General features: G+C 48.3%; 1 protein-coding gene across 1 annotated transcript in view; it reads left to right on the top strand.

The window, feature by feature from the left end:
• znrf1 (zinc and ring finger 1) overlaps positions 1 to 18,500 on the top strand; it is a 428,257-nt gene that overhangs the window by 389,253 nt on the left and 20,504 nt on the right. The window contains exon 4 of the mRNA XM_072518441.1: positions 9,310 to 9,408. Within this exon, the coding sequence (XP_072374542.1) occupies positions 9,310 to 9,367 (58 nt within the window). The 3' untranslated portion in view covers positions 9,368 to 9,408. The remainder of the gene's footprint in view (positions 1 to 9,309; positions 9,409 to 18,500) is intronic.

Here is an 18,500-nt window from a genome sequence, read left to right as displayed (position 1 = left end):
TATTATTGTAGAGAATAATAAAACAGAGTTGTACCATCTACAACCATGTTGGTTCGTTTGTGTATCGGAACACCCAACACGACAGTGGTTGCACCCATCCAGGCCAGTGGAGAACATACCACCATACTCCTGACTTGGGCCACATAGATTATGGAGCGGTGTTAAGGAGTCAGGTGGTGAGCCACTCAGTGCAAAATACTGTGTGAGACCTGCCTGATAGCCGCTGGCCCAGCTCATCTTCTGGTAAGTGGTGACACTCAGGGTGTTGCTGGGGGGGTTTGTTAATGGGAATATCATGGTGAGGTGGTTAAACATCTTGTTGGAGATGGTCATTGACTGCCATTTTCCAATCATCAGATCAGGCTTGACCTTTCTCCTGGTCCTGCTTCATGCAGCCATGGGCTACTTCATTCTCTGAGAAATTGCGAGTGTAGCTGTACATTGTGTAGCCATCAGCGAACAACCCCACTTCTAACACAATACTGCAAGGAAAGCCATTGATGCAGCAGCTGAAGATGCCTGTGCCTAGGTCACGTCCTTGGAAAAGCTCCTGCAGCAATTTTCTGGGGCTGAAATGATTGGTGTCTGACAACCAATAATTATCTTACTTTTTGTGAAGTATATGACTCAGTGAATGGAGAGGTATTCCGCTTGATCCCCATTGATTTTGCTTTTAGTAGAGCTGCCTGGTGCCATGCTTGGTTGAATCCTACTTTAATGTCAAGAGCAGTCACTCACAACACTTCTGGGTTTCCGCTATTGTGTTCATGGTTGGACCGAGGGTGTAATGAATCTGGAGCCAAGGGATCTGATTTACTATCAAACAGGACCGCTAAATTATGTAATGACGTGATACAGCTACCTGTAATTAGGGACAATTGACGAATTCTCAAATGACCAGTGCCTCCGGCAATATGAGCCATGAATAAAGGTGTAAAGTATGTGAGTGAAAATTAATAAATGGATTGAGAATGATAGGACAGAACCAGTTTACAGTGAAGAATTAAGACAAAACAGGAAAACTAATGGATGAAAAGATAAATAGTACACCATTGGAAAGAGATTTTTCATAAGCTTTCTAAGTCTGCATGAGTATATTGCAGTGAGTTTCTAACACTTTTGGGAAATCTGGGTCACGATATTAGGTGGAGGAAGGTAATCTCTGAATCTCTGGGCAATCTAGTTACTTTCGATAAAGGATTAAAGTGGCAATTGAGAATAAGTGATTTATTTCCCAATGCTCTTGCATTCCCTTTCTTTCATCAGTGTTGGTCAAAGTGGATCACTTGAAGTTGCCAGAAAATGTGTTGTATACTGCCATCTGCTGTCATTCTAAGGAAAACACTGTTCTGAGCAGTTAAAAAGAAAAACATTGTAGTGTTCTTTATAATCTCAGAATATTCCCACATACAATATAGTCAATTTGAAAAAGTTAGGAACATGAGCACGCAAGCCATTTTGTTCACACCAATGCCACAAATAGTAATGAGATGACGAGCCAGATTTTTCAGTGATGTTGATTGATGGAAGAATGTTATTCAGACCACTATGAAAGCTTTCTGTTCTTTGAATATTTTAATATTCACCTGATCCACTGATACAGGCACTTGGTGCCTCAATATAATAACATCTCATCTGAAGATCAGTTGTGACAATGCGGCACTCTGTCAGCATTGCACTCAAGTCCTGGAATGGGGCTTGAAGACATAGACTTCTGATTTGGAAAGGAGAATGCTACCAACTCGGTTAAGCTGACAATTGACCTACTACAGGTCTGCAATTAATAAAATAAACGTTATGATCTATCAAGCCAGGGTTCACTCTGGGATCTGAACTGTCCAGTAATGTCAGCTTGGATCGTAACGTAGCATATTGACTTCTGGCCACTGGGGAATGTCTGAGTCATGCAGTTGCTCCCTGTATTCACAGGAACCAAAAGAGGTTGTGCATGCAAGCTAACTGAATGTGGACTAGCTAACAGTGTTTTTACAAATCAAGCTGATGAGCCAAAATGAATGTTCGAAAAGCAATTCTTCTGAAGTACCTCAGTTGCCTCAGTTTTAAATCAGGATGAGGAGTATTATTGTCTTCAAGTTTTTTAAAAATCTCTAAAACTTGTACTTTTATATGCTTGCCTACTTCCATCAAGTACTAACTAGCTGAGGTATCTGGCTCCATCTTCTCTGACGCTGTACAAGAGCAGTGCTTTTCACTGTTTCTTTACACATGTGATTGAACGTGTGAATTCAGTTATGAATTTTCACCTTGGTCATTGCGTAATAATTTTCTTGGGAGATAGTTGTTTAGTTTACAATTTGGTAACTTTCTACAAATATGTAATTGGTAGTCAAAGAAAAAGTGGAGCCCCCCCCCCCCCCCTTTTCCCCCCACCGCCTCACCCCAAATCAAAACAAGTGCCTATGATTTGGAGTCTCCAGTCTGAGCTAAGGAGCCTGTACAACAGGCAGACGCGGGCAGAAACAAAGTAATGTTCAAAGCCTCAAGCTCAGCCTCATGACCTCCAGTTTGTCCTGAACTCAGACACATCAGTCAACCACTAGGTTACACTTGCCAATTCTACCTGCACCAAGTCAGCACACAAACATCTCAGGCTCGCTCGCTAGGCACTCATTCAGAGAAGAAATTTGTGAAGTTAGAGCACTCTGGTCTCATCATCCACCCATTGCTGTTTGGCAGCAACATCAATCCAGTGGGTCCAAGGATGTTCCACCAGTGCCTCCAGAGTGGATAGTGTCCTGACTGTAGTTTCATTGGTGCAGGAGGAGAGGGAACCTGCGACCCCTAAAACCATCTCTGCCGCTCCTCAGCTGAAAAACTCCATATAACTGGCGTTTGTGGATTTCTGACTAAAAGCATGTAAAACTGAAAATGAGATTAAAAGAATGAAATGGGGAACTTCCCAGGTCATTTAAAGTGGCTAGTTCTATGGGAGTTCTCCCAGTCTGCTGCCAAAGTAACTGCATTATTCAGGAAAAAAAACCTGGAATTTCAGGTTCGTAATCTTTTTTTTTAAAGCCACAATGTCCTGGAGAATTAGGTATGTCAACATATGTCACTGATTATATAAATTCATAAATGTGGCAGATAGGAATAGATAAAAATGTCATTCTCCTTGTATTTTTTTTATTGCCAAATGAAATTCTACTGTGCTTCTCAGGGAATTGAAATGAATAAAATCCTTAAAATGAGCAAATACTTAAAGGCTTTGAATGTTGACATGGCATAGAGTTACGTGCCATGTGGCACATTATTGGTTAATTCACTTGTGTTGTGCCTCCGGGTCAAATGGGTCTGGAATTGACCGCACATTTATCCAGGTGTCGCAACAATATACATTATTCTCATTGGTTTTAAACAAAGCTTTTTCTTTTTGTGGGTTGGGGGAGGTGGTGGGTTGTTGAATGGTGGGAAGAAATCACTGTTCCTTGATCATGCGGAGATATGCAGGATTCAGGCTAGTGTAGGTCAATATCCCCGCAGCCAGGTCTCGATCCAGCTGCCCCTCCGCCCCGAGGTGAACCCCAGGGCTCTATGGGCACTGACCGGGAGATGGGGCTGCTGGGTGCCAATACAGAGCCACCCCAGGGAGTTGCGACGGTGGCCACCAGCTCCCCAGAGACCAACCCCCCTGACAACGGCACATCTCGGTGTCAGCATCCGGATCAGGCTGGCACAGCAAGGCATGTCCCACCCAGGCCCCCCAGAAGGTGCATCGAAGGCCACCGGACGTGGTAGGCAGCAGGCTGTCTCCACCTCTGATTTGCATCCTGTGGCTACACCTAGCACGGAAGGCTAAGCAGGTTAAGGCACTGGGGAGGATGGGGGGAGGTTTGGGAAAGTGGGGCGGCACCATCGGGATTGGGGCAGTTGGGGACACGTGTATACAATTTTAAAAAGTTGACCTCAATCAACATGACGCCTCTGGCACTTTCATCCGCAATACAGGCTGAGCACCAATCCCATGCCCCAGCTCGCCGGACTTGGACGTGCTGATACCCCCACCCTCCCGGCACACCATGTGCAGGTGATAGGTGTGAATGAGCACTCAGCAGACATAGAACATACAGTGCAGAAGGAGGCCATTCGGCCCATCGAGTCTGCACTGACCCATTTAAGCCAGTTAGACAATGGCACAGATTGAGGAACAGTGACCCACTGACAGTACCAACACACTCCCATCACCCTGGAGTGCAGTTACACAAACTCTGTCGGGGTGGGATGGGCGGGAGGAATGAGGGGACGAGGCCATGTCTGTGTGGAGCGGGTGAGGATGAAGGCCTCCCTAGCCCTCCAACCTTGTCGGACCCTCACCGCTGCCGCCTGTCCTCCATCCACCGGCATATCCCGTGGGTCCTCACCGGGCTTGTCCTCCAGCCACTCACGGTCCTGCACGTCCGCGACTTCCTCCTCCGAGGTGGCCACATGTTCCTCCACCCTCCAGCATGCCGCCCGGTTTCTGTGCGACCCACTTAAGTGTGTACTGCTGGCCACCATCGGAGCGGTTGAAACATCAGAACCCCATCTTGAGGAGTCCAATGCACTGCTCACTGACAGCCTGGGTGGCCGGATGGGCCTTGTTATATTGGGTCTCTGCATCGGTCACTAGCCCCCATATTGGCATGATTAGCCAGGTCCTCATCGGGTACCCTTTCTCCCCCCAAGAGCCATCCGTCTATCCTGGGGTGGTCCTCGAAGAGGCTGGAGAGGTCCGACTGCCCCAGGCTATAGCTGCCGATGACGGAGAATCCTGGTGCCCAGGCATCCTGTTGGGCCTGGCCCATGTCAAAGTTTATATAATTCGCTGCCAGGACAAACGGGGCATCCATGACCCCACAGATGCACTTATGAGTTGCAGCTTGTGAGATGCCACAAGTCCCTGCTCGAGCCCTGGAATGAGGGCTGAGGCGTAGAAGTTCAGCGTTGCAGTGACATTGGCATCCACCAGGGGCAGATATCCTCCTCCTCCACGTGGTGCCCAGTCTGCGAGGTCACGGCACAAGGTGCCGTACGGCCCACTTGTTGAGGCGGAGCCTCCTGAAGCACACGCTGTCTGTCATCTATTCAAAAGACCACCGACGCCTGTACAGCTTGGGCCGTCGTCGGCCTGTCCCTTTGGGCCCTCCGTGGTGATGGGCAGCCAGGTCGTCACCGGACCCTGCACCCTGTATCCCAGACACTCACACGTACCGTTACCTGGACTGGGCACTGGTCCCCTCCCCGGTGCACATGCCCACCCTCTGCTCACCAAAATACCCCCAGTGCTGGAGCCCAGCCCCTGGGTGTTTGGATGTTGGCTTCTGCGTCCGTGATGTTACCTCCTGCAGTGTTCACGCACAGTGTCACGGTCTTGATTGGGATGCTAGGCAATAACTCGCACATGCTACATGGCACGCCTACCCACATGGATCCACTTGGGAGGTGTGAAGTGCTCAGTTAACAACGATTGCCAATTCCCAGTCATGTGGCCAGAGCCTCCGCGGTCAGTGGGAGTTATGGGTGGTCGGTGGGGCTAGCGTTCACAAATATACGCTGAGACACCCCCCCAAGCTGAGGCCATGGGCGGCCACCCCCCTCCACATCCCCATGTCCCGTTTCCCCCCCCCCCCGATGGCGGACTATCCTGGCCAAGGCTCCCCCCACCCCCTACGAGCACCGGGGCAGCAGTCCCACTGCCCACAGGCTTGTTGCCTGGCTACTTGCCTCGTCAGGTCCCGCAGCAGCCCTTCCGCAGTTTCACGTTTTAAAAAAGGAGCCCTAATCGGATGGGGTGTTCTAATCATTTGAGGAGATCACGGGAGGCTGTTTGATTGGGGACCACTCCAGTTAATTATATGGAGATTGGCTTTTCGTGGTGATTATTGGTATCTCGCCACGGTATGGCGGGGTCCTGATTTAGCCAATGGAGGCAGGCCGGTTAGATCGCAAGCAGATCGGCACTCAGCGCAGTTCTCTATTTTGGCGCCTACCGCAATTTAACGGCCTTGACTTGCTTAAGCGCAACGCAGCCATTAAATCGCGCCCATCTTTTCTCCACATAAGCCATTTCCTCAAATGACACTCCTGTTTATTCCACCTACCCTTTAATACCTTTCCTCTCCAAGCAGCTAATTTTCTCTTGAAAGAACCAATAAACTCTGCTTCAAATAGTAGTTTCTGACAGAGAGTTCTACATTCTAATATGCTTCCATGGAAAGAATTTCCCATTTTCTTGTGATTATCTTAAATTTGTCACTTCTCTTTACCTTTCCCCTGGCCATCTGGAACAATTTTTCACTATATACCCTTTCTTAACACTTTTTTAAAAATATATATTTTTATTCTCCTTTTTCACATTTTCTCCCAAATTTACACCCAACAATATACAATAATCAGTAACGAATGCAAAGTCAATCCCCATATCAATAACAACAATCCCATCCTCCCACCAAACCCCCAACAGCAGCCCGCATGTTAACATAAACAAATGACAAAAAGGAATCCGGAATCGCCCATAGTCACCATTAACACATTCAGTCCCAACCCACCCAGCACCCTCCTCCTAATGTTCGATGTAATCCAATTCTCGAAAGTGCATAATGAATAACATGAATTGTAGAATCCCTCCATCCTTCCCCTCAGTTCAAATTTGACCTTTTCAAGCGTCAAGAATTCAGCAGGTCCCCCCGCCACGCCAGGGCACAGGGTGGAGAGGTTGATCTCCACCCTAACAGGATCCGCCTTCGGGCGATCAAAGAGGCGAAGGCTACAACATCTGCCTCCGCACCCTTTTCCTGTTAATGCGGGACCTTGTGGAAGCCAAATATTGTAAATTGTTTAATACATTATAGGTACAGCATCAGAAATCTTTATTCCAAACCTTTGTTACAGCCAAGTTTCAATGCACTGTGTTTATGTGAATGTTCTACCAAAGTACCTTATTATTTTGTAACTGTAATTCACTATCTGTTAGCCTGATTTGCACATTTAATCTTAAAATATTGCTTATATAGGTCAATAAGTAGCTGTGATCGATGGTTTTGCCCATATGCTTCATTATGTAATATACCACTCTGTTGGTACAAACCCCCTGCGTAATAATGTGCTAAATCTGTAAACTAACACTGATGCAATGTATCTAGGTAGTACTGCACTGCAGATGTCCAGTCCAGGCCACAAAATAGATGAATGTTTTTCGCTAAGTATCTTGGAGAAACTGAGTGTGTAGTTTAAAATCCGAAAATTGGCATTGTTCCAAAGAAGTGTCATATTGGACTCAAAACACTAACTCTGTTTCTCCCCACTGATGCTGCCAGATCTGTTGAGCTTATCCAGCACTTTGTAAAATTAAATCTAAATTAGCATTGTCACCTGGCTTCCTGTTTTCAAATTGAAGTTTGAGATGTAATGTGTGGAATGTATTGCTGCAGCGTTTAGTTATTAATAACCATCTGCCATCATGAACAACCATTTTCATCACATTAGATCAGACCAATTGCAATATGCCCAACGTCCTTCTATTCCTCTCCTCCATTTGACATCTTACTATTTAAGGTGTACTTTCCTATAAAATATGTTACTACTGTGTTAATTTAATTTCTTGAAAGGAGCTGTGTACATATCAGGTTGTCAAGTCGATAGGTTGCAGTGAAATGTGTAGATTGAGAGGATTGGTCACTGCATGAGACTTCAGTGCCTGTAGCAACTATCTGAAACTAACAGGCTAGGATTGAAGAATGTAAGCATTGGGTATAAACAAATATTCTGAAGCGTCACTGGACAGCCATCAGTGATATTTCTAAAGACTTCCCCTCTGAGAATAAATTAAGTCAAATCTGTGATTGTGTATTGTACATGGTTGTGGAAAAAGTGGTTTTCTTATGCTGTTGAACCTTTGTTAGAAATATATTTGGATTTAGAGCACTGTGGGACAGTGGTTAGCACTGCAGCCTCACGGCACCGAGGTCCCAGGTTCGATCCTGGCTCTGGGTCACTGTTCGTGTGGAGTTTGCACATTCTCCCCGTGTTTGGTGGGTTTCGCCCCCACAACCCAAAGATGCGCAGGATAGGTAGATTGGCTACACTAAATTGCCCCTTAATTGGAAAAAAATTAATTGGGTGCTCTAAATTTTTTTAAAAAGAAATATATTTGGATTTGTTTAGTGTCACGTCTACCGAGGTACAGTGAAAAGTATTTTTCGGCGAGTAGCTCAAACAGATCATTAAGTACATGAAAAGAAAAGAAAATACATAATGGGGCAACACAAGGTACACAATGTAAATACATAGACACCGGCATCGGATGAAGCATACAGGGGTGTAGTATTAATCAGGTCAGTCCATAAGAGGGTCATTTAGGAGTCTGGTAACAGCGGGGAAGAAGCTGTTTTTGAGTCCGTTCATGCCCTATGGAAGAATTTGGAAGAGTGAGTGTAGCATATAAAGATATATGCTACAAACTATTCCAGTTGCAGTGTTTAGTTATCTCAGTCAGAATCACATTCTTTCAAAATTAGACGAGATGTTCTCTTGCGTGACGTGGAGACATTAACGTATTAAAGTTTTAAGTGACTTTTCATTGGCAGCAAAGTAAGTCTCAGCCCTGAAGCCAAGGTTCCAATTCTGTCAAATCCCAACCTGGTTTCCAAATCTTGCAAAAGGTGATTGTCCTGACCAAAAAGATAAATGATCCGTATTGGAATAACAACCTGTAATTTCCAGGCTCCTTCTCCAGGTAACGATTGCCTGGGAAATGCAAACTTCCGTTGGGCAATTTCCCTGCAATGAGAACCTTCCAAAAATGAGATTAAATTCACAAACTTTTGGGTGATCTTACAGTAATAGTAACCCAGAAAATGTTAGGAGAATTAAAACCACATTTAACTATAGTACTGAGCACCCCTCCAGTCCCCATTGCCCCGTCCCCCATTGACCACCCGGCAGCCCCCACCTCAGAATAGTTATCTTTCTGTGACTTTTATGTATAGTCCCAAGAAAAATTTTTAATCGCCTTATGTGTACATACATGAAACTTCTACGTGACAACTTCCACTATGATTGTGCTGAAGGATAGTGGAAATGTATTTTAAATAATCAGATAATGCTGGTTAAATATACTTTGTGGCACCAAATTAGGGTTTGTTTTCAAGCTCTTTGCAATTCAGTTTGTATCTGGAAATGAGTGTTAAATGCTAATTCTAATATTTGTTGCAGCATATTGCGCATTCTCCATTACTGAAGACATTTGTGAGCATGGTTTATTTGTTATACCTGTACGTTTTAAGTTATTCAAGTTTTCTTTCCTCCACTCAGCTGTATAGATTCATGGTTTGAAGTGAACAGATCATGTCCAGAACACCCTTCAGACTGACCCCTCCTGGCCTGCAGCTGCTTATAGCCTTCTGTTAAAAGGTAAGAAGATAGATTTATAAATGAATCTTTCCACTATCATGACATGGCAAAAAAACTATTCAGTTTGCCAATATTTTTCCCATACAGCCCACTGAATGTGAAAGGATGTGATATTCGAGCAAGCTTAGGACAGAGATGAGAAATTTATTCACCCAGAGATAATAATAATCTTTATTGTCACAAGTAGGCTTACGTTAACACTGCAATGAAGTTACTGTGAAAAGCCCCTAGTCACCACATTCCGGCGCCTGTTCGAGCACACAGAGGGAGAATTCAGAATGTCCAAATTACCTAACAGCACGTCTTTCGGGACTTGTGGGAGGAAACCGGAGCACCCAGAGGGAACCCACGCAAACATTGGGAGAACGTGCAGACTCCGCACAGACAGTGACCAAAGCCGGAAATCGAACTTGGGACCGTGGAGCTGTGAAGCAACAATGCTACCCACTGTGCTACCGTGCTGGCCCAGAGAGTGGTTGGCCTGTGGAATTCATTACCACAGGAAGTAGTTGAGGCCAAAACATTACATGTTTTCAAGAAGCAGTTAGATATAGCACTTCGGGCGAAGAAGATCAAAGGATATGGGGGAAAGCAGGATTAGGCTATTGAGTTGGATGATCAGCCATGATTATAATGAATAGTGGAGCAGGCTTTAAGGGCCAAATGGCCTCCTCCTGCCCCTATTTCCTATGGCGCGATTCTCAAGCGAGAGCACAACATAACAGTGAATCCCGGGAGAGCCCTGCAGCGAGCTTCCCGATAGGCTCCACGCCTCGCGAGATTCACCGGAGTCCCGCGAGATGTCAGAGCCGGAACTCTGCTCCAAATGTGCGGGACCGAATGATGCTTGCGGAAGTAGGTCGTAAACCTACTTACAACCTACCTGCCTGGGATCCACCGGCCTCCCTCGATTTCCCGGCCTCCCCAGGGAAGCTGCAGCCGGGCGCCAATCATTGCTGGTCCACACAAACGTGGACCAGGCGGAACAGCACCAATGGAGTCTCCTGGGCTATCGGAGTCCCCTGGGTGATCGGGGTAAGTGCAAGCCCCCCTTGGCACTGCCCAGCTGGCACCTTGGGCACAGCCACCTTGGTAGGACCACACTCTGAGTGGCAATGAAAGGTGCCACGGTGGCATTGCCAAGAGTCGGGGGCGAGGGGAGGCCATGCCCATGAAACAAGGATGGATGGGGGGGATTTGAATTGTGGGAGAGTACAGGAAAGGTAAATAGGGGCCACCGGGAGGTTAGGGGAGTGATGGGTGGGGGTTCTAGATGGGAGGAGGTGCTGTAAGGGGGCTTGGGGGCTTGAAGAGTAGCCAGGGAGCCACCCTGCATGTCGAGGTTTCCGGTGGCCCGGGAGATCCCCGGGTGCCATTCTGCATCGTCCACGTTTGTGTGGACCAGCACTTATTGGTGCCCTGCTGCAGGCTCACTGAGGAGGCCGGTGGATGTCGCGCAGGTGGGTCATACTTTGTTTACGAACTACTTCCACGAGCGTCATTTGGTCCTGCCGATTTGGGGCTGGGTTCCAACTCCAACGTCTTGCGGAACTTCTGGGAGAATCCTGGGAGGCACGGAGCCTGTTGGAAGGCTCGCTGGAGGGCCCTCCCGGCATTCTCTGGCCGCGTTGCGCTCAAGAGCGGACGGAGAATCGTGCCCTCTAGTTGTGGGCTAAACTCCCTGAAAAACCCGCCACAAATTAACTTTGAAATATTTTGGCAGAATCACGCCCTAGGTTTCTAATTTAACTGCTAGATTATAACTGACATGAGATTAGTTATGATGGGCAAAACATGAAAAAGAAAGTTCATGCTTGCCAGCAGTACAATGTATCAACAGCAGTGGGTTCATTTATTTGCTTTACACCAGTGGTCCTCAAACAACATCTTGTGCGTAAGCGCTGCAGTGGACCCTTAGCTTTGAAATGACCGTGTCAGTACCTAGGTGTTCTCTCATACTGAGCTAGTGTTGCCATGGGACTTGCATGGGCTTTCAGACAAACATAAAAATACCTGGGCTGCCAGGACAGTTTGTCAAAAATAGACCTCCCCCATAGCCAGTCTTGGCATATGCCTACTCTTTCGCGTTTAACCTACATTCAGCCCTGTGGTACTATGAGTTTTACACAAGTGCAAATGCCTAAAGATATATTCCGATCAAAAGAAAATTATGCACAGCAGCCCATATAACATGTTAGTGAAAAGGCAAAGCATTTTTGATATGGAGGATTACTGGCTGTAGATCGACACAAATCTGATTACCTCAGAGGCCTCAATTCAAATGCCATTTGTTTTAATTGTTAATTATGTGTTTGTCACTCAAATTGGTTTAATGTTGTTGAACTTCACTGTGAGACACAGCCATGTGGTATGAAATGGCCATAAAATGGCAGTGAAGTCCAAGAAAATGGTGTTGCATTAATCAAAGATGACAATCCAGTTTAATTTTTTTTTTTAATAAATATTTTATTGAAAATTTTTGGTCAACCAACACAGTACATTGTGCATCCTTTACACAATATGAAAACAACACAAATAACAATGACCTATTTTATAAACAAAAAAAAACAAAAAAATGAATAAATAATAAATAACAAAAATGAAAACTAACCCTAATTGGCAACTGCCTTATCACAAGTAACACTCTCCAAAAATATAATTTAACAGTCCAATATATAATTATCTGTAGCAACGACCTATACATATTATGCAGTATATATTAACAACCCTGAGAGTCCTTCTGGTTCCTCCTCCCCCCCCCCCCCCCCCCCCCCCCCCCGCCACCCCCCGATCCTGGGCTGCTGCTGCTGCTTTCTTTTTTCCATTCCATCTATCTTTCTGCGAGGTATTCGACGAACGGTTGCCACCGCCTGGTGAACCCTTGAGCCGACCCCCTTAGAACGAACTTAATCCGCTCTAGCTTTATAAACCCTGCCATGTCATTTATCCAGGTCTCCACCCCCGGGGGCTTGGCTTCTTTCCACATTAACAATATCCTGCGCCGGGCTACTAGGGACGCAAAGGCCAAAACATCGGCCTCTCTCGCCTCCTGCACTCCCGGCTCTTGTGCAACCCCAAATATAGCCAACCCCCAGCTTGGTTCGACCCGGACCCCCACTACTTTTGAAAGCACCTTTGTCACCCCCATCCAAAACCCCTGTAGTGCCGGGCATGACCAAAACATATGGGTATGATTCGCTGGGCTTCTCGAGCACCTCGCACACCTATCCTCCACCCCAAAAAATTTACTGAGCCGTGCTCCAGTCATATGCGCCCTGTGTAATACCTTAAACTGAATCAGGCTTAGCCTGGCACACGAGGACGACGAGTTTACCCTGCTTAGGGCATCTGCCCACAGCCCCTCCTCGATCTCCTCCCCCAGCTCTTCTTCCCATTTCCCTTTTAGTTCATCTACCATAGTCTCCCCTTCGTCCCTCATTTCCCTATATATATTTGACACCTTACCATCCCCCACCCATGTCTTTGAGATCACTCTGTCCTGCACCTCTTGTGTCGGGAGCTGCGGGAATTCCCTCACCTGTTGCCTCGCAAAAGCCCTCAGTTGCATATACCTGAATGCATTCCCTTGGGGCAACCCATATTTCTCGGTCAGCGCTCCCAGACTCGCGAACTTCCCATCCACAAACAGATCTTTCAGTTGCGTTATTCAAGCTCTTTGCCACATTCCATATCCCCCATCCATTCCCCCTGGGGCAAACCTATGGTTGTTTCTTATCGGGGACCCCCCCAAGGCTCCAGTCTTTCCCCTATGCCGTCTCCACTGTCCCCAAATCTTCAGTGTAGCCACCACCACCGGGCTTGTGGTGTAGTTCCTCGGTGAGAACGGCAATGGGGCTGTCACCATAGCCTGTAGGCTAGTCCCCCTACAGGACGCCCTCTCTAATCTCTTCCACGCCGCTCCCTCCTCCTCTCCCATCCACTTACTCACCATTGAAATATTAGCGGCCCAATAATACTCACTTAGGCTCGGTAGTGCCAGCCCCCCCCCTTTCCCTGCTACGCTGTAAGAATCCCTTCCTCACTCTCGGGGTCTTCCCGGCCCACACAAAACCCATGATGCTCTTTTCAATCACCACCGGGAGGCACTGAAACACAAAGAGGAATCTAGGGAGGACCACCATCTTAACCGCCTGCACCCTCCCTGCCAGTGACAGGGATACCATATCCCATCTCTTGAAATCCTCCTCCATTTGTTCCACCAACCGCGTTAAATTTAACCTATGCAATGTGCCCCAATTCTTGGCTATCTGGATCCCCAGGTAACGAAAGTCCCTTGTTACCTTCCTCAACGGTAGGTCCTCTATTTCTCTACTCTGCTCCCCTGGATGCACCACAAACAACTCACTTTTCCCCATGTTCAATTTATACCCTGAAAAATCCCCAAACTCCCCAAGTATCCGCATTATTTCTGGCATCCCCTCCGCCGGGACTGCCACGTATAGTAGCAAATCATCCGCATACAAAGATACCCGGTGTTCTTCTCCTCCTCTAAGTACTCCCCTCCACTTCTTGGAACCCCTCAACGCTATCGCCAGGGGCTCAATGGCCAGTGCAAACAATAATGGGGACAGAGGGCATCCCTGCCTTGTCTCTCTATGGAGCCGAAAATATGCAGATCCCCGTCTATTCGTGACCACGCTCGCCATCGGGGCCCTATACAACAGCTGCACCCATCTAACATACCCCTCTCCAAAACCAAATCTCCTCAACACCTCCCACAAATAATCCCACTCCACTCTATCAAATGCTTTTTCGGCATCCATCGCCACTACTATCTCCGTTTCCTCCTCTGGTGGGGCCATCATCATTACCCCTAACAGCCTCCGTATATTCGTGTTCAGCTGTCTCCCTTTCACAAACCCAGTTTGGTCCTCGTGGACCACCCCCGGGACACATTCCTCTATTCTCATTGCCATTACCTTGGCCAGGATCTTGGCATCTAGATTTAGGAGGGAAATAGGTCTATAGGACCCGCATTTTAGCGTGTCCTTTTCCTTCTTTAAGAGAAACGATATCGTTGCTTCAGACATAGTCGGGGGCAGTTGTCCCCTTTCCTTTGCCTCATTAAAGGTCCTCGTCAATACCGGGGCGTGCAAGTCCACATATTTTCTATAGAATTCGACTGGGAATCCATCCGGTCCCGGGGCCTTTCCCGCCTGCATGCTCCTAATTCCTTTCACCACTTCTTCTACCTCGATCTGTGCTCCCAGTCCCACCCTTTCCTGCTCTTCCACCTTGGGAAATTCCAGCCGATCCAAGAAGCCCATCATTCTCTCCCTCCCATCCGGGGGTTGAGCTTCATATAATTTTTTATAAAATGTCTTGAACACTCCATTCACTCTCTCCGCTCCCCGCTCCATCTCTCCTTCCTCATCCCTCACTCCCCCTATTTCCCTCGCTGCTCCCCTTTTCCTCAATTGGTGTGCCAGCAACCTGCTCGCCTTCTCCCCATATTTGTACTGTACACCCTGTGCCTTCCTCCATTGTGCCTCTGCAGTGCCCGTAGTCAGCAAGTCAAATTCTACATGTAGCCTTTGCCTTTCCCTGTACAGTCCCTCCTCCGGTGCTTCCGCATATTGTCTGTCCACCATCAAATGTTCTTGCAGCAACCGCTCCCGTTCCTTACTCTCCTGCTTCCCTTTATGTGCCCTTATTGATATCAGCTCCCCTCTAACCACCGCCTTCAACGCCTCCCAGACCACTCCCACCTGGACCTCCCCATTATCATTGAGTTCCAAGTACTTTTCAATGCACCCCCTCACCCTTAGACACACACCCTCATCTGCCATTAGTCCCATGTCCATTCTCCAGGGTGGGCGCCCTCCTGTTTCCTCCCCTATCTCCAAGTCTACCCAGTGTGGAGCGTGATCCGAAATGGCTATAGCCGTATACTTCGTTCCCCTCACCTTCGGGATCAACGCCCTTCCCAGCACAAAAAAGTCTATTCGCGAGTAGACTTTATGGACATAGGAGAAAAACGAGAACTCCTTACTCCTAGGTCTGCTAAATCTCCACGGGTCTACACCTCCCATCTGCTCCATAAAATCTTTAAGTACCTTGGCTGCTGCCGGCCTCCTTCCAGTCCTGGACTTCGACCTATCCAGCCCTGGTTCCAACACCGTATTAAAATCTCCCCCCATTATCAGCTTTCCCATCTCTAGGTCCGGAATGCGTCCTAGCATCCGCCTCATAAAATTGGCATCATCCCAGTTCGGGGCATATACGTTTACCAAAACCACCGTCTCCCCCTGTAGTTTGCCACTCACCATCACGTATCTGCCCCCGTTATCCGCCACTATAGTCTTTGCCTCGAACATTACCCGCTTCGCCACTAATATAGCCACCCCCCTGTTTCTCGCATCTAGCCCCGAATGGAACACCTGCCCCACCCATCCTTTGCGTAGCCTAACCTGGTCTATCAGTTTCAGGTGCGTTTCCTGTAACATAACCACATCTGCCTTAAGTTTCTTAAGGTGTGCGAGTACCCGTGCCCTCTTTATCGGCCCGTTCAGCCCTCTCACGTTCCACGTGATCAGCCGGGTTGGGGGGCTTCCTACCCCCTTGTCGATTAGCCATCCCCTTTTTCCAGCTCCTCACCCGGTTCCCACGCAGCTGTATCTCCCCCAGGCGGTGCCCCCCCGCCCATCCCCTCCCATACCAGCTCCCCCCTCTCCCCAGCAGCAGCAACCCAGTAATTCCCCCCTCCCACCCCCCCCGCTAGATCCCCCGCTAGCGTAATTACTCCCCCCATGTTGCTCCCAGAAGTCAGCAAACTCTCGCCGACCTCGGCTTCCCCCCGTGACCTCGGCTCGCACCGTGCGACGCCCCCTCCTTCCTGCTTCTCTATTCCCGCCATGATTATCATAGCGCGGGAACCAAGCCCGCGCTTCTCCCTTGGCCCCGCCCCCAATGGCCAACGCCCCATCTCCTCCACCTCCCCTCCTCCCCCCATCACCACCTGTGGAGGAGAGAAAAGTTGCCACATCGCAGGATTCGTACATAAAACTCCTCTTTCCCCCCTTTTTAACCCCCCTCTTCGCCCCCCACATTCGCCCCACCACTTTGTTCAAACGTTCTTTTTAATAACCCGCTCATTCCAGTTTTTCTTCCACAATAAAAGTCCACGCTTCATCCGCCGTCTCAAAGTAGTGGTGCCTCCCTCGATATGTGACCCACAGTCTTGCCGGTTGCAGCATTCCAAATGTTATCTTCTTTTTATGAAGCACCGCCTTGGCCCGATTAAAGCTCGCCCTCCTTCTCGCCACCTCTGCACTCCAGTCTTGATAAACGCGGATCACCGCGTTCTCCCATTTACTGCTCCGAGTTTTCTTTGCCCATCTAAGGACCATTTCTCTATCCTTAAAACGGAGGAATCTCACCACTATGGCTCTGGGAATTTCTCCTGCTCTCGGTCCTCGCGCCATCACTCGGTATGCTCCCTCCACCTCCAACGGACCCGCCGGGGCCTCCGCTCCCATTAACGAGTGCAGCATCGTGCTCACATATGCCCCGACGTCCGCTCCCTCCGCACCTTCAGGAAGACCAAGAATCCTCAGGTTGTTCCTCCTTGCGTGCCAAGTGCCTCCAACCTTTCCACACATCGTTTCTGATGTGCCTCATGCGTCTCCGTCTTCACCACCAGGCCCTGTATGTCGTCCTCATTCTCGGCCTTTGCCTTCACGACCCAAAGCTCCCGCTCCTGGGTCTTTTGTTCCTCCTTTAGCCCTTCGATCGCCTGTAGTATCGGGGCCAACAGCTCTTTCTTCATTTCCTTTTTGAGCTCTTCCACACAGCATTTCAAGAACTCTTGTTGTTCAGGGCCCCATGTTAAACTGCCACCTTCCGACGCCATCTTGGTTTTTGCTTGCCTTCCTTGCCGCTGTTCTAAAGGACCCACTGCAATCCGGCCACTTTCTCCTCCTTTTTCCATCCGTATCCAGGGGGGATTCCCTTCTGGTTTACCGCACAGTGTTTTTAGCCGTCAAAACTGCCGTTGGGGCTCCTATCAAGAGCCCAAAAGTCCGTTTCACCGGGAGCTGCCAAAACGTGCGACTCAGCTGGTCATCGCCGCACCCGGAAGTCCCACAATCCAGTTTAATAACTACAGTCTGAGAAATTGTGCTCAAAGTGCAGAATATTGCAATAGACTTAGAACATTTAGAAGGTAGCATACTTCATGTAAGGTGAAACATGTAATCTCTTAACCGTTTATTGTAATAATTCTTCAGTCGTGCAGTGTAAAATGGGAAAAGCACTGACCAGAAAACATATGGCTAATTATTTTGACTTCTAAGATTTATTGGACAGCCAGCTCAACGAATGTATCATGTCTCCAGCGGTTGCAGTGCTGCACATTCAGTATTGGCACTATGGTTTTCAGTAGCCCTCTACCAAAAATGCCAACTTACATCAAAAGTCATGCAGACAACCTCTGAGCAATTACTTTGGGGGAGGAGGTGGTGTCGGGTATTGTCATTAGACTAGTAATCCATAAATCTAGGGTAATACTCTGGGGAGGACCGGGTTCAAATCCCACCAAGCAAGATGGTGAAATTTGAAATCACAAAGTCTAAGGATGACCATGCCGATTGTTGTTAAAAACCCATCTGGTCTACTAATGTCCTTTAGGGAAGGAAATTTGCCATCCTTGCCTGGTCTGGCCTGCATGTGACTCCAGATCCACAGCAATGTGGTCGACTTTTAAATGCCCTCTGAAATGGCTAAGCAAGCCACTCCGTTCAGGAGGCAGTAAATACTGGCCCAGCAAGTGAAGCCCACGTTCCATGAATAAACGAGGGCCGGGATTCTCCGGTATCCAGCAGGTGGGCCATACCGGCGCCAAAGAGTGGCGTGAACCACTCCGGCGCCAGGCCGCCTGGAAGGTGCCCGCACCTTCGGGACTAGGCCGGCGGTGGAGTGATTGGCGCCACGCCAATCGGCGCCGAAGGGCCTCCGCCGGCCAGCGCGAGTTGGCGCATGCGCAGGAGCGCCATCGCATTCCCCAGAACCGCTGGCGTGTTCCCAACGCATGCGCAGGGGGATTATTCTCCGCGCCGGCCATGGCGGAGCTT

The sequence above is a fragment of the Scyliorhinus torazame genome, chromosome 10 (assembly GCF_047496885.1).
Source record: "Scyliorhinus torazame isolate Kashiwa2021f chromosome 10, sScyTor2.1, whole genome shotgun sequence".
Lineage (NCBI taxonomy): Eukaryota > Metazoa > Chordata > Chondrichthyes > Carcharhiniformes > Scyliorhinidae > Scyliorhinus > Scyliorhinus torazame.
The sequence above is the reverse complement of the archived record's forward strand: the minus strand, read 5'-3'. Positions and strand labels throughout refer to the sequence as shown.